Source organism: Thermobia domestica, chromosome 18, assembly GCF_964235325.1.
Source record: "Thermobia domestica chromosome 18, izTheDome1.hap1.1, whole genome shotgun sequence".
NCBI classification, from domain to species: domain Eukaryota; kingdom Metazoa; phylum Arthropoda; class Insecta; order Zygentoma; family Lepismatidae; genus Thermobia; species Thermobia domestica.
Window position 1 is genome coordinate 176,833,148 of NC_137471.1, and position 22,525 is coordinate 176,855,672.

Sequence of the window (22,525 nt, forward strand, 5' to 3'; positions counted from 1 at the left end):
AAACATACGTGAGGGCATTGACGCCTATTTTTATTTGCTGTCATTGTGTTTTCTTTTGCTTTAACAACCTCCCTTTTATATATGATTTCCAATTTAACAACGCTTTTCCGGGAAACCGCTGTTTCGTAAGTCCTTTAAATGTTTTGCACAATTTCTTGGGTGACACACGGTTCACTTCTCACACGGTTATGGAGCAATCTGCTTTTTATATTGACCGCTATTAATAACATCAGTTCCACAATAAATACACGCGATAGGTTCTTAGGTCAAGCACACAGTCATCGGAACTCTTCTAATATTTATAGATCTCAATTATATGAATCATTTAAAGATTATGAAATGCTCTCTGAATTAACGGTTCAATTCCCGATGGAGGTAATGCGTTCTTAGTGTTGGATCCAGCATTGCAGGACAGTGCAGTGTTGAAGGTTGAAGTTTAATTTTACAGCACCGAGGCTATTTGAGACATAGACGTTCAGTTTAACCCTTTGAAGACGATGCATAGGAGCTTTCAAAATTTTTGGCGGGCATATATTTAATTAAGATGATGCTTCCAGACTATTCCTAAGTAGAAAATATTATTTATGTTATTCTCTTACTGGTCTAAGTAAGAGCTAGTTTCATTTCTGCACAACAGATCACAGAAGCAGATATAGCGTGGGTCAATGAAAATTTGACCCATGACCCACCACCCACTGTGACCCACGACCCACTATGACCCGCCACTCATCAAAACCCATCCACGATTCCATGATCCACGCCCTCCTCTGCATTGACTAAAGAGTTTACATTTGTAATAAAACAAGGATGTGAAATTATCTTAATCGGGAGTTTGAATTTCTACGGTCAATCGCTAAAGCACCGACCGCTCTGTTACAATTCCCCTTCGATCTGACTTTTACGATATAAAATGGTGAAATATTTGTCAAGGGCCATATTACGAATTTCAATTTAATTAATCGTATATAATTATTTCCTTGTTGAATTACAGATACTTTTCAGTGGAAAATAGGATGAAATTTCAAAGTCTCAAATGAAGGAAAAGTGGGTCAACGTAAAACGAAGTGCAAAATTCGAATCCAAAATTACCTGAAGTTCTTTTTTTCTTTTCTTTCTTTTTTTTGTTTGTTTTATTTACTTACTTATACTCATCTCAGATAAGTAAATAGAAAGAAATGAAAAAGAAAGAAAATGACCTTGAAAGTAAAACGTAGGTAAATTTACCAGTGTTAACAAGACGCTGTCTCCAATGTACTGAGGAGAGCGGGTTGGTGGGTCAGAGTGGGTCACGATGGGTAGTGGGTCGCAGTGAGTCATGTCCTGTTGACTGTCGAGCCACTAACCCACTCCATCTCAGGACAGCAATAAGAGCTGCAACATGTTTCCACCGTGTAACCAGCGAAAACACGGGAAACAGAGAATACTATCAAAAAGGTGGTTTCATATCGTTATCACTGGAACTTAAAGCGTTAAGGCGAACTTAGAAACACTGTAATGTGTTCAGTGCTCTCGCATCGAGAATCGAGCTCAGAACCATGTGCACGAAAGGTTATTCATTAGACGAACAGCGAGGACTGGGGGTTATTTCATTTAAGTAGCCAAGTCCGGTATAGAAAACCAGAAACAATGTCTTACCACGCATTACCCGGTTGAACTTGTGGCACCTGGTTTGCCATACTTCTTCGTGGATTGAAGGGGATACAAATCAGTTTAATATTGCATTGTACCTAAAAGATAAGCGTGGGTATCTGTGGTGTCCGGGTAAGCGCGGGTACGATTGTCGGGTTGATGTAGAGCTGTGCGGTAATTCGAAGCATGAAGTTGTTCAGAAATACCGGTAACTATAAACGTCACCTAGCCTGTTCTGGAACTGCGCCGGTTCAGAGGGACAAAGCTTTAATCAGATACGAAACGAGAAGGAGGTATAATCCTATTTCTAATACGGTACCTGTTACATAACTATTTTTCATATTTTAAACATAAAAAGTTGTTGAAATGGAAGATCTGGCCTATGGAGCCAAGTTTTATCACAAATTAATCGAAAGATGTTGAAAGATTACCTAATCCAACCACATTAATGTAATTTCCATGGATTTGCCATACTAATCGAACCAATTCGATATCAAATTGTTTTTCAATTGTTTTGTCGAATAATCTCTATTCTGGGATGGAGAATCGATGTTTAAGAAACTGTTTTGTGGTCGAATTCTCTCTGTTTAGAATATTCATTTGAATGCATTGTATTTAAGGAATATTTCTTTTTCTCTTTACAGATCTCCGCACGTGGAGTCGCTGCTGTTAGACGTCACCCATGATTTCGGCCACCACGCCCGTCGTTGACGCTACTACCACCCACATGCCCTTCGATCCTTTTGTCACAAAGACGTCAGTGGCAGCTCATCACCCTCAGCAACCATCCCAGTCCGTGGCCGAATTCTTACGACCACTGCCAAAACCCGCGCTGGCGCCGCGCTACAAGGAGGTGAGCAATGGAGAAGTGACCCGGGTGAATGGATGCCGGATTCCTACTGCGCCTCGCAAGGAGCCACCAACATCGGTGACATCCGCGAGAAGCTATCGAGCCACAGCGACTCTCACCACTATACCAGAAGAAGCGGTGAACTTGGTACAGAAAAGGACGAGTCATAATGATTCTCCTGGAGATTGTCAGATGAATGGTGGGGCTGATGAGCCTCAGCCAGCGTATCTTCCGGTGACATCTACAACTGCATTCAGTTCTCGATTGTATTCTCAGTACCAGACAGCTGCTAATCCGTCCGTTGCTCCGTACTATCCTCCTCACACTATAAGTCCGTATGGCTCTCTATACCCGAATGCGTTGCCTGCCTCATACGCCCCTTTATTGGCGCGCAGTGGATATCCTTCGGTCCTTACCGAAGCATATACGCCAGTTGTTCTCCAAAGTCAGCCGCAGATATCCCGTACAACTTTCATTCCGGGAACTATTCCACTGTCAACCAGTACGAGCACTCCCGTTTACAGTGCTCCAAGACCTGCTCCTGCGCCAGCTCCACCCCCTACTTCACCCCCGAAGAGAAAGACTTCCCCCCCAAGTGCTAGTGTTACTCAAGTGGTAAGTGCGACAGCAACCACAGTGAAACCAGGACAATCAGTGTTACGTGAGCGAAGGGTGGCATCTGCTGATTATCCATCCTTAGAACTACAACAATCTACACCTCAATCTCAGTCTCAGCCGGTGTCTGCTAGTAAGTGCTTCAAAGTCCCAACTGGAAAAGAAGGATCCCTTAAACATAGAATCCTCACAAGACCTCCTGAACAAAGTGCACAAATTCAACAGCAATCTGCACAGCCACAGAATCATCAGCCCTCCAGTCCAAAGAGAAGGTCGTTGAACAACGCTCCTAGCTTTGCCAAAGGATCACTTATTCAATTAGCAAATGGTGAATTCCGTCGTGTTGAGGATATGCGAACTGAGGACTTCATAAGTTCAGCTGAAAAGTGTCCAGGAGTTCGATTGGATCCCAGTACGGTTGTACGTATCGAGGAAAATCACTCAACTGGAAATGTTCTGCTCACTCTGAGCGTTGGAAGTCATAGATCTCAGGTAAGTTGTCCACTTTTTACATTAAAAATGTAGGATATTTGTAATTGAGTTAGGATGTACTTGAATGATTGAAAACCCATTTGTTAAGAGTTCTTTAATATAATATTAACAAGATCAAGAGCATGCAAAAAGTAAGTATTCGTATCTTTTATTCAAATCATGAACTTTTGCATGGCCATGCAGAAAAGTGAAAATTTAACAATACACATATTTGTTAACCTATCATAGTGCTCGAAAAAAAAAAATTCTTCTGATCTAGGCGCCAGTTTACAAGTTCTACAATAGCACAAATCCAACTTGATGTACTTTGGTCTAAAATTATGGTCATTGGTACACATTAATTAAATGTATTGCTGGAATTAAGTACAATTGGGTGGTGTTATGCAACAACCATTCAACCCACAACGTGTTAGTTTTGGGAAAATCGCATTTATAGATTTCTCGACCCCATAAGATATTATCTTATGTGGGTTGAGTTTTCTCTTCATAGATGGCAGACCGATCGCAAACGCGTTACCAGGATTTTTAAGTATGCTCCTTACATATGTTCGAACCCTCCAGCAGGGTTAACTCATTTTTTAAAAAAAACTTTGTGGGTTGACTGGTTGTTGCATAACTCCGCCCAATTATTTGAGATTCAAGGAAAACTGGTAACTCTGAATTCTTATAATTTGTTTTTAACCTAGCCAAGTATGTGAAAATCAGAAGTTAATAGCAAGTAAAAATTGAGATACTAACATCAAGAAAACAAGGCACCAGGCTCTATATCCTGTCACTGTGGTGACTTGGCTCCTAGGAGTTTTCTAGCCCTAGCCTTTCGGATAAATAATTCTGTGTAGATTGAAATAAGTCGTCATACTGAAATTTTGCTGATTAAAATACGGTTGGTGGGTATGTTCAATTCAGGTCATCAGTGAAGTACTGGGCCTTGAAGGTAATGTCAGTAAGATAAAAAAAATAAGGACTCTAATAGTTTTTGGCTCACGTATCCTTCCCAGCAGCAATACAATTACTCCAACGAATCTGCCGATATGCGGAACTCTGGTTTCCAACACTTTATGATATTACGGACCAGGATATTCATTCGCACAGCAGCTATCGAAGATTTTCAGAACCACCAACCAAGTTTCTCGTTCTGTCTTCTAAAACGTTACAACCAGGGCCGCCCACAGGGGGGATGTATGGCGCAAGCTGCGCCATTGAGGAACATTTTGGGGGGGATTTTATTCTACTTTCGAACTAGCAATTCTACTGTCGGAATAGCATTAAAACACGATTTTGAGAAGCTAATTTTCAAAAATTTTCCGGGGTGAACCCCCGTACCCCCTGCTTCGATACTCGATGAATGAAGTACCGCGCAAGTAGCCGTATGAAAGGAAAGGTTGGTTCGTTTTAAGAGAGAAGGGCCGCCCACAGGAGGGATGAATGGCGCAAGTTGTGCCATCGAGAAAAAAATTGGGGAGAATAAAAAAATTGGGGAAGAATTTTACTCTAATGTCGAATAAGTAATTTTGCTGTCGTCAGAATAACATTGGAACACGATGCGATTTTTTAAATCTCGAGAATGAATCCCCCTACCCCCTGCTTAGAAACTATATGAATGAAGTACCGCGCAAGTTGCTATATGAAAGGATGGCGCCAAGTTCTGGTGAACAACAGTTACAAACACTCAAGGAATCACTTTCAAATTTAGATTTGAAACTTGCCTATGTTGTCTGTTGAAAATTATAAAGTAGTTTGACATAATTTTGAGCTAGTAGTAACCATACAGACAACAGCCAAGTTTCAAATCTAAATTTGAAGTGAGCCAGTGAGTGTTTGTAACTGTTGTCCACCAGAACTTGGCGCCTATTTTTATGATTTCAATTCTTTTTAAGGCCACTCGTACTTGGCTCTTTTACAGGAATGTTTTTTGTTGGATATCACCTTTTTGTAGGCTAATTTCGAGGATAACATTTTCTTTTGGTATCAAACTCAATAACTTGTAACTTTTACTTACTTTTCATGTACAAGGGAATTATATCAATATTTTGTAAAGAAAAAAATAATACTACTATTTGTAAAAGAAGAATACCTGTGCCATACACAGTGTGTAGAAGTTTTTATACCCTTCAATATCCTTATAGAACATATTTAGTATTGTACACTACCAAGACTACTAATAAAAGTAATGCCATTTTTATAATTACTACTGCCCCTACTACTACTACAAGCATTCTATAATACTACTACAGGAAATAAAAACAACAACAAAAATAGCAATTACTAGTACTATAAAAACTACTGCTACACTGGGCAATTGTTTTTAGAGGACTTGAGTTTTGAGGAGGGAAGAGATTATTAGTTTTGGGGGGGAGTGCGCCATCAGCTTTGGGGGGGATGGGCACCCCTGGTTACAACCACTTTTGAAGAGCTCCTGTCATACCATTTATAATATACATCATCATCGTCATCATCATAGGTATTTAGCCATTATTGCTGGTCATTTGTTGCAACTGAAAACCTTTGATGCTCCACAGTCTTCCCCTAACCTCTTCGTCGTCTCGTATATTTTTTCTGTTTTAAAACCATCAATCAACTGTAGCCTCTTTTGCTCCCTCCGTCTTCTTCCTGCTGTCGTACACTCTATAACACGTCTATCATAATACAGCTCCTTCTTAGCCAATGTCCCAACCAGTTTCTCTTCCTCTTTTAATTAGTATAAAATTTCCATCCCCCCCATCGTTTCTAACACCTCATTTGTTTTACGTTCGACCCAGCCAATCTTCTGCATTCTTCTCCACAACTACAATTCCAAAGCTTCGTGTTTGTTTTTTTAAATCTTTTTTTCATAATGTCCATGTTTCTCCCCATACATCATACTACTCCACACGAAGCATTTTATGTCTTTTTCTCAACTCTTTATTTAAGGTCCCACAAAACAAACTTCTCTTGTTTCTAAAGACGTCTTTCACCATTTCTATCCTTGCTTTTATTTCACTTTCGCACTTCATGTCTTCACTAATAATTCTACCCAGGTATCGAGAACATGTTCTTCTTTCTTCCCTAGGAAAGAATAATCGCAAAGTTTGTACGTATAGAAAAGGAATTAATGTTCTCAGAAGGTGAGAGGAAAAGTTGTCCGTTCTTTTCCAGAGGTACAAAAGCACAAAATGGGTACTTTTTGTGCAGTGACGACACAGAAAACCCAGATAAAGAATACCAGTATAGACATTGAGATACAAGCTTCAAATAATTTACAGAATTCTCGTACAGATGGTGTTACTGTAAAACCAAAGCAATCATACTATCTGTATGACATTTCTGTCAGTCTTTAAGACGATGCACAATACAGTAATAACCGTTGTGTATGTGAGTAATTTTGCCCGCAAGACGAGTTGAGAAATAAGGTTTTGTCAACTCGTCTCAATTCGCGAGGAATTCTCTGTTGTGTGATTCCATTCTTGGGAAGCTTTTCTCGTCTCATTTTAAAAACTTACGTACGAGAAGTGATTTTGGCATAATATTCTCATAGTAATAAGTGAAGGGCATTCAAATGCTATAGAGGGACAATTGTTGCATAATAACATTAGTTTAATATAATAATGCTATAAAATCTTTTAGTTGGTAAACTGATTGTAAATACAATGTAAGAACATTTATTGATATCAGTGGCGTATTTAGGGGAGGGGCTACCGGGCTTAAGCCCCCCCCCCGAAATCTTACTTACTATAGTAAAGTATATGAAATATCTTGCAGAATTTTTACATTTTCAGTCAAAGCCCTCCCCGAAAGTTAGCAAAGCCCCCCCCCCCCGAAACAAAATCGTAAATACGCCACTGATTGATATTTATAATGATACGTTTAGTCACAGATTAAAGAACGTGGATTATCTACAGGGCGTTTCAAAACAATAGCGACAACGTTTGGGAGGTGGTTCCTGACACCAAGACAAGACCAAAAGTATAGACCAACCTGGGTGCAGAAATCCGTCATTTCGGAGTTATAGGCTGCCAAAAATATGAAAAAAAAAAGACAACTTTAAAGGTCCATAGCTCCAATACTATGGGACCTACTGTAGTCAGTTCAAGACTTCACTTAGGAAGTGGTATGTGCCTTATCCAAATATCCATATTTCAGAATCCTGTGGTACTTCTGCAACATTTTTTATAGAAATAGTTGATGAGTACTTCAAATTATATGCCCGTAGTCAAACTGCCTCTATAAAAATTGTTGCGTAAGTACTGCGGGATTCTGTGATAGGGCACATATTAGTTCCTACATGAAGTCTGGACCCGACTACGGTAGGTCCCATAATATTGAAACTATGAACCTTTGAAGTTCATTTTTTCATGTTTCCGGCAGCCTATAACTTCGAAAGGAAGCATTTGTGCACCCAAGTTGGTCTATACTTTTTGTCTTATCTTGGTGTCAGGAACCACCTCCCAAACGTTGTCGGTGTTGTTTTGAAACACCCTGTAGATAATCCACGTTCTTTAATCTGTGACTAAACGTATCATTATAAATATCGATAAATGTTCTTACATTGTATTTACAATCAGTTTACCAACTTAAAGATTTTTTTACCATTAATCAAGTAAGAGTAAAATAGTGTTTGAAATCTAACACTCGGGTGTAACTAATGTTGTGCATGATGCAAGAAAATTCTTGTGCAGTGTTGCAAACGAAGTTTAAAAATGTAGTTCTCGTCTTCAGTTTTATCTCGTTTTTGAGGCAAGAATCGAGGTGACACGAGGAATTTCTCATCTAGTGGGCAAAACTCTGAATGAGGTTATTTTCGGTGAGGATGAGGTCGACCTCTATGAGGTTGCCCGTCATTGATTGATTTCTGTGATTCGTTACGAGTGCAACCAGTGGGCGTAGAAATGGCAATTTAAATCACTGTATCGTATGTATGTATCTTTCAAGAGAGACTTTTATTGCGTTCCATGAACTTTATTTCAGATAATGGCTTTCGCGTGACTTATCTTCATAAATAGAATTACAGTTGACAAACATTTTTTAGTAAATAATTGCGGCGTCTTCAATTGGAGATGGTCATGACATGATGTAAAGAAAGGTCATGTTATTATCTTTAGAAATAGTACGTGCCCACTAAAACGATTGAGACATGCAAAGTTTTTATTCTTTTTTTCTTTCTTTATTTCTTTCCCCAACAGAGTTATGGGATTTGAGAGCGAAAGTTATTCTATAAAATGAAAATAAAAACCAACTTTTAACATCAGAGAATGGACGAAACACGACAAGTGGTCATAATTCCTGTATAAATTATTGATCTCCACGTGTAGTTTTCGCATCTGTTGTTAATCCTCACGCAAAACATCAGTCTGAGGATATCTGGATGCTGAGAGTTTTTAACCGACTTTTCGTCAAGGCTCTGTGCTCCTTCCATCTGTATGCAATCAAATATTGATATTTTTTATTTAACAATTAACAGATACAGCTTAGAGGGCATTGTATACTGTATAAGTAACATAATAACAATGGAAAGGATATGAAAAGGTATCGGCCAGGGCCGGTTCAGTAGGTACCGCCCCGATATTAGCCTGCTAGGACTGAGGGAAACTCCAGTCAGGATGGTCGGCAGCGAGAATCGAACCCGCGACCTCCCGAATGCAAAGCGAACGCTCCACCACTTGAGATCGCGCTAGTAGGCCTTATAAGACTATCATTTCAGTCCGTCCGTTACTACACACGACAACCGTTCAACACAAGTGAATTATTTATTTATTTTTGTTTCACAATAGACAGCCAGAGCGATTAGTTCCACCGAGTTCATTCATGCAGTCATTCCGTGAATATTTTAACGGGTAACGATGACTTTAAAGGCCGAATGACGTAACTGCTGCATTAAGGCTTTAAACCTTAATAGCTCAGCCCTTAATTAAGCTAGAAAGATCATTTTGATATCAATGTCTTTCTGAAGGATGATGCTTTCTGTTGATATGCAGTTTATATATGTGGGGGTACCACGGAGGAGAACTGGGAGGGTAATGCTCGTGTTTTTTGTTTTATTTTTTTTGCATCAGGATTTTTTGTTAGGCCATTCCCCTCCTTGGGGGTAGAGTCATAAAAATTGGTATGTGAAGCAATGAAGTAGTCCACTACATTCTAGTGTCCTGCAAATTACTTGTTGCTTATACGAAGAAAGTAGGGGGAGGGGCAAAGTTGGCCAATTTTAGAGTCTCAGTTCCTTTTTTTTTTTAAACATAAATTACATTTATTTTCTGAACGGTTCTGTATAAGACAATATGTTTTCACTGAATTGGTCTAGAAGCATAGTCCTTGTTGCTACTTCGTTGAAATCTATGTTCCGTAAGCTTTCCAACCATGTATCAGTCATGACTGTGTGATAACAAGGGAGGCCAGCAGGTCCGACAAATTAAAAATCTGTAACAGCCCTTCGAAAGTGATATACAGGGCATTTTTATAAGAATGTTGAGCTAATTTTTTTTTATCTCGCTTTGTATTGCAGCAATGGTTACCATTTTTAAATATTATTGTCAGAAGTGTATAACCTACACATCAGCTTGATTTTTTCAGCGAAGGGTGACTGTAAAGGTTGCCTCCAGATTATATTTTTTTTTCATATATTTTAGGATTTTTGTTTCCTCTTCTTCTTCTAAGAATAGGCTGTAAATTCCACAAGTGATTCCTCTTTGGAATCAGTGTTTCATAAGCTTTTCAATGATGTATAAACCATGACTCTGTGATAATTAGGGGATCATCAGAGCCTCCAACGTGAGAGTCTACGATTTTGTTAAAATCCCTGCCCGGTGTATAAATGTTAGAAAAGAAGTGGGTGTCTATATCCAAATCATTTATTTATAAAAGTATGTTTCGCATATCGCTAATATGTAACCCTCAAAACATCAACGAGTTACGTATTGCATAAACATCTTCCTGAATTTTTGTAGTTTTTCATATTTTGTTATTATAAACGCAATTTTATTCATTCATAAGCAAGCTCACGTACTTTTCGCGTGATCCCCTGTACTGTCCACAGCAGAGTTGATTTGCATTTTGTTTGCTTGCTGAAGTACTGAATTTCATTTTAGACGCCGAGGCAATATGAGACGTGGACCTACAGTTTATGGGAGAATTCGAACAATCATCTTCATTGATATTTTGTAGTTATTGGCAGCTCACTTGCCGCAGCTGAGAAGCTTCGATGCTCCAGTTTTCCGCTAACCTCCGTCTACACGTACGTTTTTTTTTTTATTTTGATACCGTACATGAAATAAAAGTAAGGATAGGAATGGCGAAAGAAGCCTTTAGGAAGAAGAAGATACTATTTTATTATGGGACCTCGAATAAAGAGTTGAGAAAATATTCATAAAATGCTTCGTGTGGAGTGTTGTACTGTATGGGGCAGAAACATGGACGTTACGCAAAAATAATGAAAAACGAATGGAAACTTTCAAAATGTGAGTGTTGAGAAGAATGGACAGAATTAGCTGGGTCGAGCGGAAAATTAATGCGAAGGTGCTAGAAATGGTCGGGGAGAAAAGAACAATTTTAGATATTATTAAAAAAGAGGAAGAGAAATTGGTTGGGACATTGGCTAAGAAGGAAATGTATAATGAGGGAGGTGTTAGAGGGTATGGAGGCAGGAAAAAGAGGGTGGAATTGAACTATCCTAATACATTCAAATTATAATGCTCATTATCGGGAATCGAACCCGGAACTATGTGCACAAAATGCGAACATGCTAGCCACTAGACTAGTGAGTAGGGCTATTAAATTGTAAGTTGCAGAGGAGAGTCACACGATAAACATTATACAAGGAAACTTTGATGCATGTTAGAATTTAGTGACCCGCCGGGTACATCAAGAGTTATTGTTGTTGTTGTCACCTCCACGTTTACTTGCAGAAAATTTTGTTTCGGGGGGGACAAAATGAAAATGTAAGGGGCTACACTGGGATACTATTTACTAAAGGATATACTTTGCATAATAATAACCGTTATTGTAGTTTAATTTGCCTTAGCTGCAGGTGGTGCAGCTACCAATTCCAGGGGGCACGCAATGTCCTCCACCACGGAAGTATGCCTGGGAGAAATACTGGCTGTCTCGCTATTGGGAGTTGCTAGGTTCGAGTATTATTATTATTATTATTATTATTATTATTATTATTATTATTATTATTATTATTATTATTATTATTATTATTATTATTAAGTATTCTGCCTTTTGGTAGGTTCTGGGACTAATGAGGTGTTTTTTTTTTTTCAATTTTAGGATTGGGCCTGGAAATGTTTCTTCCATGTCTCTCGATCTTCAGCTTTCTCTTTTAACTCCCAATATTTTCTTCTATTCTTTAAACCATTGATGAATTACGTTCTTCTTTTACATATCCCTCGCTCTTCTCCCATTTTTTCTTCTATAGCGGTATGAAGAAGACAATTTTTTTCGCAAGATGTGTCCAATCCAAGATGCTGGTTAAAGGCATCCTCTTCTCTCCTATCCGTTTTAAAACATCCTTATTTGTTATTTTTTCTGTCCATTTTATCTTCTCCATCTTCCTCCAACATCACATTTCGAAGCTCTTTAAATATTTCTTCTCTAACTTCCGTAATGTCAAGTCTGTGACCCATACAGTCCATGCAATACTCCATATATAGCACTTGACCAACTTCTTCTTTAGTTCAGCATTAAGCCCGCTAGTTAAGAGTGATCGTTTCTTGTTGAGTGCTTCTTTGACTATATAATTCTTGACCTGATCTCTTTGGTGCAGTAAGCGTCTCTGGTCAAAATACTTCCCAGATACTTGAAATGGTCGATCTCTTCAAGTACTCTTTGTTCTACTGTTACACACAAGGGCGTGTTTCCACGCGATATTCTCATGACTTTCGATTTTGATTTCCTTTCCATCTTATTTTCCAGTGCCAACTATTTTGTCAATCATCCCCTGTAGTCCTTCTTCGGGTCTAGCTATAATAACCGTATCATATGTATACCTGTTCTTGTTAATGATCTGCCCTTCAATCTTGAAATATCCAACTCCCATTAATGGTTCCTTCATTTGGGACAGGTTCGAGTACCTCGGTCACAGTTTCTCTTTGGTTCAACTTTGTTAAATGAATATATAACAATCAGTAAATAATGATCTAAAAAGTGGGTGTATATGCTAGTAAGTCCGTGGAGCAAACCCAGGGTATGTGGTTCTTGAGTAAACACTTTGCTCATAGCGCCACCGCGACTGTTTAACAGTTAGTAATACTTTACGAAATTTATAATTTTCAAACTTGGTTGCCAATTAGAAATTTGCGTCTTGAGTCTCCGCCTTTTCGCCTCCACATTTTTCTACAATAAACCCCGAACAGTAGCGTGTTGAAAAGGCATCCTTTTTTCGTTTTGCTTTTTCAATATTTGTTGATACAACCAACGCCAGTAATGAAGAAAATGGAGAGATCCCGTAGATGCATATTCAGGTGAAGCCCATTTACGCTAGTATGTATATTTTCGTAAATTAGTGTTTACACAGTAAAGCGAAGCTCGTAATTAAATTCCGGCTGCTTTACGAGGAATTTCTTGGAAGGAAAACAGCATGCAGCATCTTGTTGTTGGAAGGTACGCGGAGGGAGGCAGGGGAGTAATGGTGTTGACTCTCCACACAAATGGGAGCTGCTCTGTGCGGTGAGTTCCGGGACGGTCGGTGACCTTGAGACGATATGGCGAAGATGCAGGTACGGATTATGGATTTACGGTGTGGCCAACCAGCTCAAAGAACTTTATAAAGAACCTTTTTAATTTCATATGTAAAACCAGTCACGCTGTTTATAATGTGTTCTTGCTTCGACTTGTTTTTGCATTCAGGTTTCTCGTATGTGGGTGGCATTTTCTACCAGTGGCGTACACAGAATTCCATCAACTTAATCCCATATCCTTATAGAACAATAGAGGCTTTCGTTTATTCAAAATATAGAAATGTTTATTTTTCAATAACATCTCGCTTAAGGAGGGGATTGAACCTCGAAACTCCACTTTGGGTACGCCTCTGTTCTCTATTGCCGGTGAGAAGGGCACGGTGGTTCAGTGGTAGAGGTTTTTTCTCTGGTGCCTGGGGTCCCTGGTTCGACCCCCAGTCAAGTACGTTCGTGGTGAACAATATCGTGGTCTTCTGTTTTCCCGGAGTACTACCGTTTCCTCCTACTTTACCATACCACCAATTCTTCTATCATCATTCACTAGCTTTTCATTTCAATTTTTTTTCTACCGCTGGGGACTCATAATCACATAAACAAAAGTTCACAAATGCAGTCTTCGCCTGTATTAAACAAATTTAATTTGTATTGACAGTCTTTAATTTCCCAGCTTCTGTCTATATATTACAGAGCATAGCCCTCCCCGCTGGTATAGTGGCTATTACACATATCTTTGTTGCATGGGGCCGCGGTTCAATTCCCGCTTTCCCGGTGACAAAGTATGAAATTTGAACGCATTACACGATGGTCTGGATTCTCCCATAAACTGTAGGTCCACGTCTCGTACGAGTATTAGCTTCGGTACTGACAACAGACATGAAACAATACAGAGCGTCTTTTCACAATTGTGGCCGAAACCACCGCACAATGAAGATCGGTAATTAGTATGGCAATTGACTGGGACACGCTCAATTATTCAAAACCACAACTAACCACAACTTGCTGGTTAGGATCGGCAAGTAGTGCACCTGGAGCTAAATAGCGTTTAGCGAGCGTGTTTTTCTTAATTTAATAAGATTTTAAAACTTCTCCGTCCTTTAAATGCCGAAGGACGCAATTCCTGCGTCAAGGCTTTAAACCTTAATAGCTCAGCCCCTAATTAAGCCAGGAAGATAATTTTATTATCAATGTCTTCCTGAAAGATGAAGCTTATCGCTGATATGCATGTAGGGGTACGACGGTGGAGAGGGGGGAGGGTAAAGTTTGTTTTTGTATTTTGGCATCAGTTTATTTTATTTTTTTATTTATTTATTTATTTTATTTTTTTTGTAAGGCATACCCCCCTTGGGAATACAGTCATAAAAATTGGTATCTGAAGCAGTGAAGTAGCTTACAACATACTAACATCCTACAAAAGTACTTGTTGCTTATATGGGGGGAGTGGAGGAGGGGAAAGTTGGACAAATTTTTGAGTCTCAATTTTTGGATGTAAATTATATCTATTTTCTTAATGATTCCTTATAAGACAATATATCTTTTCACTGAATTGTTCTAGAAGCATAATTCTTGTTTCTGTATTATCTACGGACAATAATTTAAAAAAAAAAATGATGTTCATATAACGTGGTACTGTGATGCACGGAAGGCTGACGACGTGAAGGTCTGTAACAGTTGTTCGAAAATGATATACCGGGTGTTTTATGGGAATTTTGTTCTGAATTTTTTTCTCTCTGTATTGCAGCAATTGCTATCATTTTTTAAATATTATTCTCACAAGTGCATTGCCTATACATTAGCTTCATTTTGTTAGCGTAGAGTGACTGTAAGGGCCGTCAGATCCCCCCAAATTATATTTTTTCTTATTTTTTAGGGATATTTTATTTCTTCTTCTTCTTCTACGAATGGAGCGGGAATTGTACAAGTCTTACCTGGTTCAGTTGAATTTTAGTTTAACGTTCATTTCAGCAGCGAGGCTATATGAGACGGGACCTACTGATTAACGTGGAACCCGAACCATATGAGCTCCCACCGAGAACTCGAACCCCGGTCTCCCATACCAAAGGCGCGTACGCTAACCGCTTAGCCACAAAGGAGCTCGAAGTGTTACCTGGTTCGAATCAGTGTTGCATAAGCTTTCCAACGATGTATTAACCATTACCCCGTGATAATTAGGGGCTCAGAAGGGCCCTTACCTTAAAAATCTATTACATCGTTCTAATTTCTGCTTGGTATACATATAGGATGTTTCAAAACAACACCGACAACATTTGGAACGTGATTCCTGACACCAAGATAAGACAAAAAGTATAAAACAATGTGGGTGCACAAATGCTTCTTTTCGGAGTTATAGGCTGCCGAAGACATGAAAAAATGTATTTTGAAGGTCCATAGCTTCAAAACTATGGGACTTACGGTAGTCTTATCAAGACTTCACTTAAGAAGTAATATGTGCGCTATCCAAAAATGCATGTTTCAGAATCCTCAGGTACTTCCACAACAGTTTTTATAGAGAGAGTTTGGTCACGGGCATATAATTTATAGTAGTCACCAACTACCTCCATAAAAATTGTTGCCAAAGTACCGCAGGATTCTGAGACATGCATTTTTGGATAGGGAACATATTAGATCCTAAATGAAGTCTTGACTTGACTACGGTAGGTCCTATAGTTTTGGAGCTATGGAAATTCAAAATACATTTTTTTCATGTTTTTGGCAGCTCATAACTCCGAAAGGAAGCCTTTGTGCACCCAGGTTGGTCTATACTTTTTGTCTTATCTTGGTGTCAGGAATCACCTCCCAAACGTGGTCGGTGTTGTTTTGAAACATCCTGTATATAGGTCCTATATGTTCAATCTTTGTTATTAAAACCGATAAAGTCCCCTTACTCCATTAACGAATCCAGCCACGATGATCGCTCTAGCTACCTGTTGAAAAAATAGAATTCAAAACATTCGCTTGCGTTCAAGGGTTATCGTTTGGAGGAATGAATCTGTGTAGAACTTACCCACTAAAATTACAGTCATATTTTCTACCAGTGTCATCCTAATAAGAACCGTACTTCTGGATTCTTTTGCACTTTCGGGCCGCGGTGGCTTAGTGATAGAGCGTTCACCTCTGGTGCGTGGGGTCCTTGGTTCGATCCCAGCGCGCGCCAAGTGAATTTTGTGGTGGGCAAACACCGTGTGCGTGGGTATTCTCGGGGTTCACCCGTTTCCTCCTGCTTTCTTCATTCCACCATTTCATTCATTTCTTATCATCACCATCTCGTTTAGCCTAGCCGACATAAACGTGGGACGTAAAACTTAAAAGATTTCATTTCATTTTTCTTTTGCAGTTTCTTTGCTGTATTGAGACATCAGTTCGTGTAATCATTCATTCTCTGAATGTTTATTCTATTCTTCGTACTCTGCATCTTGATTTATGTGTCTAAGCTAATTTGGGTCTGAGCTACAAACATTTGAAAGTAACTTCTATAATTTCTTTTCTAAAATTTGACCCTGTATTGGCTTTGCCGTGCACTGCAGAATGGGTTTGATAATTTAAAAGATGCAGAAAATGTTTTTTCAATGTAAAGTATCAATATAGGCATGCTTGGTATTATGATTTGTAGGTACACTCATTCTGTTACACATCGAGTTCACTTTTATTATAATAAATCATTCATTTCGCGGGTCGGATGTAACATATTCGCAGACCGAATCTCATTCGCCGGGCTCCGTATGGTAATGATGGACTTTTAAAAAGTAGCAGTGTCACATGTACACCACGTGAATGAGTTTGGTTTGTATGGTGTGATAGTTTCTCAATCAATATTGAAACCGGAAGTACTGTAGATTTCCGCCACTTCCGGTTTTAGTAGAGAGATATTAGAGTGGAGATGAAACATATTATTTGGACGCTTAACTGAATTACAGAAAACTGTTTTTCGCTATCTATAACCATTTAAACTCTGGCGATTAGCGTTAAAACCGGAAGTACTTAATTTTCTCCACTTGTGATTTGAATGGAGGGTTAAGAGAGAAGATGGTATGCATTCTTAGAGCGCTAAATCGATTCTAAAAACCACGTCTCTATGTAGATCAATATTGATACCGGAAGTTATAATAGTTGCTGTCACTTCCGGTTTTAGGACAGAGATAATGATAGAGATGAAATGTAGTGTTGGAATCTTAATTGGTTGCAGAGTAAATGAATTAGTTCAATGCAAAAAGGGCTTCAATCACCAAAATGATGAAATTAATTTAACAACGGATTTTTGTTCCTATAAGGTTTATGTATGTTTCTACGCATAAAGGGCTTTAGTTTCATTGGTCTCACATTTTATAAACATATGTAAACTTTGAGTACTCTGCGCAGAATGGGCTTGAATTAGTGACTCAAGCCCTTTCTTCATAAAAAATTATATTTGTTTTATACGCTAGTGCCAACAACATTCGATTAATATAACTTTTATCTACATTGAAAGCCCACCTGGATTCAAATTACAGGCTCCGAAAAGAGGCCATGACCGGGAAAACCAGGACATATGGTAGCCCTAACATGTTATAATATTCTTAGATTCATAACCTAACTGTATCTCAAGTAACGTACCTAACGTAAAATTAACTGAATTCGTCTAGTTCTAATGAGAACTTTGGTAAAATCTTTGCAAGTCAAACCAATGACAGTATAGTGACATCTGATTCAAAATGTGCAAAGTGGGAACAACATAAACAACATTGGCACCACCCATCAATAGTGCCAAAATCAATGACATCAAAAAACTTCTGCCCTAAGTGTCCCGGCGGGCACAAACACTTCTATGAATTGATCATGAGTTGGCCTCTTACAGTTAAGCAGAGCGAGCCAGAAGTCCAAGACGATTGTTAGTGCTTTTTTGTTTCTATTTCTAGAGTTACGTTTTCCATGGATTTTTAACTGGGCAGGAAACATCTTAACAAAGAGAAACAAAATAATAAAAACAATAAAATTACATGCATCCAGGGCTTCGTCTATAATTAACATGCAAGAAGGGCTTCAGTCCAAAGCAGATTTTTTTTTTAATCATGGTAATAAGCAAACAAAATGATTTTGCTATAGAGCATTCGATTACTGTAACTTTTATCTACATGAAAAAAGAAAGAAATTGGTTCATCTTGATTTTATAGTTTCAATACCATTATTATTATTATTATTATTATTATTATTATTATTATTATTATTATTATTATTATTATTATTATTATTATTATTATTATTATTAAAACTTAAGTTTGTTTGACTGAAGTCCTTTTGGCATTAACTGTTTCAAATATAATATATATACTCATGTACTGTTCACTCTTAATACGTGATAATATCACAACTACACTGAGAGCACACAAAGGGAGAAAACACGTAAATTAGGAATATGACAAACTATCTCCCTCGTAGGTGATTTATTAGGATCTAACACATGTGTAGAGGTTGTAACACTGCTACATCTCACATGATGTTAAAGCAACTGAAGTCATCATATGAGGACCTCGAACGAAGAAAAAGAAACGGAGACAGCTGTGAGAGGTAATTGACCTAACAAGCATATGCACCACTCGCCTTATTATTCTTGTTTCGTTGTTTTAGAGTAGACCCTCCGAGAACACACAGCTCTCAAAATAATGCTAGAGCATGTTGCCGGTTAATTACATGGAAGTTTCAGCTGCGAACGGAGAATTAAATTAAACATCTCACGGACAACAGGAATTATTTTAGACAGTACTCAGATCACTTTGTAACTGCAGGTTTACGCGGATATAAAATATCTCATCTGTAGCATTTGTATTCGCACCCGCATTATCTCTATGGTATATCTGCACATAATGTGATAGCAAATATGTATAACTTATTTCTTGTATGGTACGATTTCAACAATTGCTTCTTACATAACAATTGTAAATACCTACTTTATATCTTGTTAATCCTACTATATCGTGTCAATAATATTCCACATAAACAGAAAATACCATCTTTCCGTACTATGTCATATAAAGTGGAATAAAATTCATGGAGATACAAATTACGAAATTAACGCCCCAATAAAGACAGATTTCTGATAACACACAAATAAATAAATCTATACTAATACATAAAATAGCGTGTCTGTCATCATATTTTCACATAGAAGTGAGTCACCAGACGCAGGACGTACATAGGAATGGGTTCTGGGGCCTGGAACCCCCGAAATCCCGAGTTTGCTGTAAAGTTAGTCTTATTTCTGAGCCATTAAATCAAAAATAGAGACTTTGAACTTACAGTTACTGCTGTTGGAAAATATCATACAAAATTTAAAGTTGGCAACTGCGATATCTTGTTAAATATTCATGTAGAAATATCTGCGTGTTATCTTATAGGGATTCTGAAATATTTGCAAGTGGGTAGACATCCCCTTAACTACCTGGCTTAATATTGAACTAAAGAAGAAATTGGTCAAGTGCTATGTATGGAGCATTGGACTTTCTGGTTCAGAGACTTGGACATTACGGAACTTAGAGAAGAAATATTTAGAGGGCTTCGAAATGTGGTGTTGGAAGAAGATGGAGAAGATAAAATGGACAGAGAGAGAGTAACAAACGAAGATGTTTTAAAACGGATAGGAGAGAAGAGGACATTTTTAGTCAGCATCTTTCGCAGGAAGGCAAATTGGATTGGATACATCTTGCGAAGAAATTGTCTTTTAAATATCACCATAGAAAGAAAGATGGAAGGAAAGCGAGGAATAGGAAGAAGAACACAACTAATGAATGATTTGAAAAATAGAAGAAGTTATTGGGAGTTAATCTCTACTTTTTCTTTTCTTAGAAAAGCAATCTGGTTCCATTATTTTGAGAGTATAAGTCTCAATATCTAACAATTTCTTATTATCTTTTCGGGTGAAGAATAACACAAGCTCAATACTATATAGACGTAGTGTTCTGTAATATTGGACCCCCCCCCCCTAAATTTTGGACCCCACCAAGAAACATTTCTGGGTACGCGCCTGGTGTGGAGTTATTGATATACTAACACTACAATGTTATAAGTTCGACTTTTGCTATCCTAGGAAAGTAGATGCTGGATATCTCAAAACATCCCATTGAATGTATCTGCTTTAATTTCCCAGTGGTCATCGTGAAATTCTTTCCCTTGTGAGTTTATGCAAGGTGTTAAGAACGCAGCACAGTCTTTCAAACCATATGTTGCCCAGAATAATTCAGTGAACTCTTTTGAGTATTTTTCCATTCGTGTAGGCTGGGAATGGGGCGCTTAACCTGTTGACAAGCGTATTGTGTATAGGTAAGTAATCTCGTGATACGAAAATCTGTTGACTGACCGCACAAACAAGAAAATAGAATTAAAGGGTATATATACTCTATCTGTGTGTGTGTTGCACTACTGTGTAATACATGTATGGTCTGTGCAGTTAGTTTTTACGTCGTAGACTCGGTGTTGATCATTATTGCCTGGTTCTTTCTTCTCAATTGCAAAAGGATAATAAACAAACTTTCGTATTTCTACAATCAACGCCATTTACCTCTCGCGTTGGTGATCGGAATTAATTACTCGCAAACAACTTTCAGAGTTTGGCCATGTTCAAATAAATCATCGCTGAAAAATCTTTCTCCACTGGTAATCGAACTCAGAAACACTTATGTCAGAGCTGAGTACAGGGTGATAACACATTAAACAAGTACTAGTGTCACGTGTACACTACATGAAAGAGTTTGGTTTGTATGCCATATTTTCTTCACTAATATCGAAACCAGCATTTCTAGTAGATTTCTACCATTTCCGCGGTGTTAGTAGGGACTAGCCTTAATTATCCGCTTCGACGGGTTAAGATAAGAAAAATTAGTAATATGTTTCGTTAGTAATTTTTTTACTTTTACAGAAGCCCTCTCTGATCTTGGTCATTTTTGATCATTTTTATATACCTTCTCTCTCCCCTTCCCCCAAGTCGCACCATCAAATTGGAATGATAAAAACCATCTCAGGCCCGAATTTCATCTATGTTGAAAATTTGGAAGCAACTGGATTGCGCATACTCTAGGTCCCAAATTCCGCACAAATCTTTTTTGGCCCTTTTGAACACGTAGGCTATTTTTGTCTAACGTTGCCTCAATGGCAGCTTTAAAATCTGTGCGCAAACAAGGTTTACTTTCAGACTAGGATAGAAACAGAAATTAGAAATAAAATACAAATTATATTAAGGATTAACTAAATATTAATTTGATCAGTAAATATAACAAGTTAGGATACCTCCAAAACCAAGTTTTTATATTTACAATCTACATATCGTCGCTGCGCCTCGAATAACCGTTATGTGACGTTTTTGTCGAAAATGAGTTATGTCTTTCAAATAAATCAGAAAACTATCAGGCAGCACCTCTTCGGAAAAGAGGTCTGTTAACATCAAGAAATGTGTCGCTGGACGTACGTAAACGATTTATTAAGACACTGGTATGGAGCGTGGCGCTTTACGGATCATCGGAGACGTGTACACTGAGAAAAACTGAAATATCCCAGCTGGAAGCATTTGAAATGTGGTGTTGGCGCGGAATGCTATGAATATTATGGACCGAAAGGAAAAGGAATGAAGACGTACTAAGAAAAGCTAATGAAGGATGACATATCATGAAGACAGCAGGAAAAAGAAGAAAAACAGCATGCTTGGCCAACTTATTCGACACTCCGATTGGATCATCATGCTGATAGAGGGAAAGGCAGAAGGAAAATCAGGAAGAGGAAGACTAAGGATCAGGGCCGGATTTAGCGTTTTGGCGCCCCTAGGCCCAATAATTTTTTCCGCCCCCTAGTATGGTTAAAGTTACTTTCCTAAAAACCTTTATTAAAAAATTATATCAGGCCTATATGTTAATTGCTTAAACGCCACTCCACGATGCAATTTTATCATTAACTTTACCAACAATTATTTGTTCCAATGAACTTCAAAATCAGAATGCTTTATTAGCCTGATTTTTTAAAATCAATTCAAAAAGTATGTTAAGTTATGGCTATTTATTTTTATTTCTAGATATTTTTTAAGTTTTTTCCCTCGGCCTTGCGCCCATAGGCCCGGGCCTATCGGGCCTATTGGGAAATCCGGCCCTGCCAAGGATAGAATATTTAAGTGCAGTTACGAAGAAGAGACCTTATGAAAGTATAAAACAATTCTTCTAAGGAAGAGAAAATTTTCAAAATTTCCATATTGTCCACTAACCTATGGTTGAGGTGAACAAGAAGAATAGAAACGTTAAACAATTATCAAATATATTTATTCTTTTGATGTACCAACTGT

General features: G+C 38.2%; 1 protein-coding gene across 1 annotated transcript in view; it reads left to right on the forward strand.

Annotated features, from left to right (window-relative positions):
* The window catches only part of LOC145675550 (uncharacterized), a 182,512-nt gene that overhangs the window by 111,183 nt on the left and 48,804 nt on the right, over window positions 1–22,525 (forward strand). Inside the window, exon 2 of the mRNA XM_081746052.1 lies at window positions 2,274–3,586. Within this exon, the coding sequence (XP_081602178.1) occupies window positions 2,312–3,586 (1,275 nt within the window). The 5' untranslated portion in view covers window positions 2,274–2,311. The remainder of the gene's footprint in view (window positions 1–2,273; window positions 3,587–22,525) is intronic.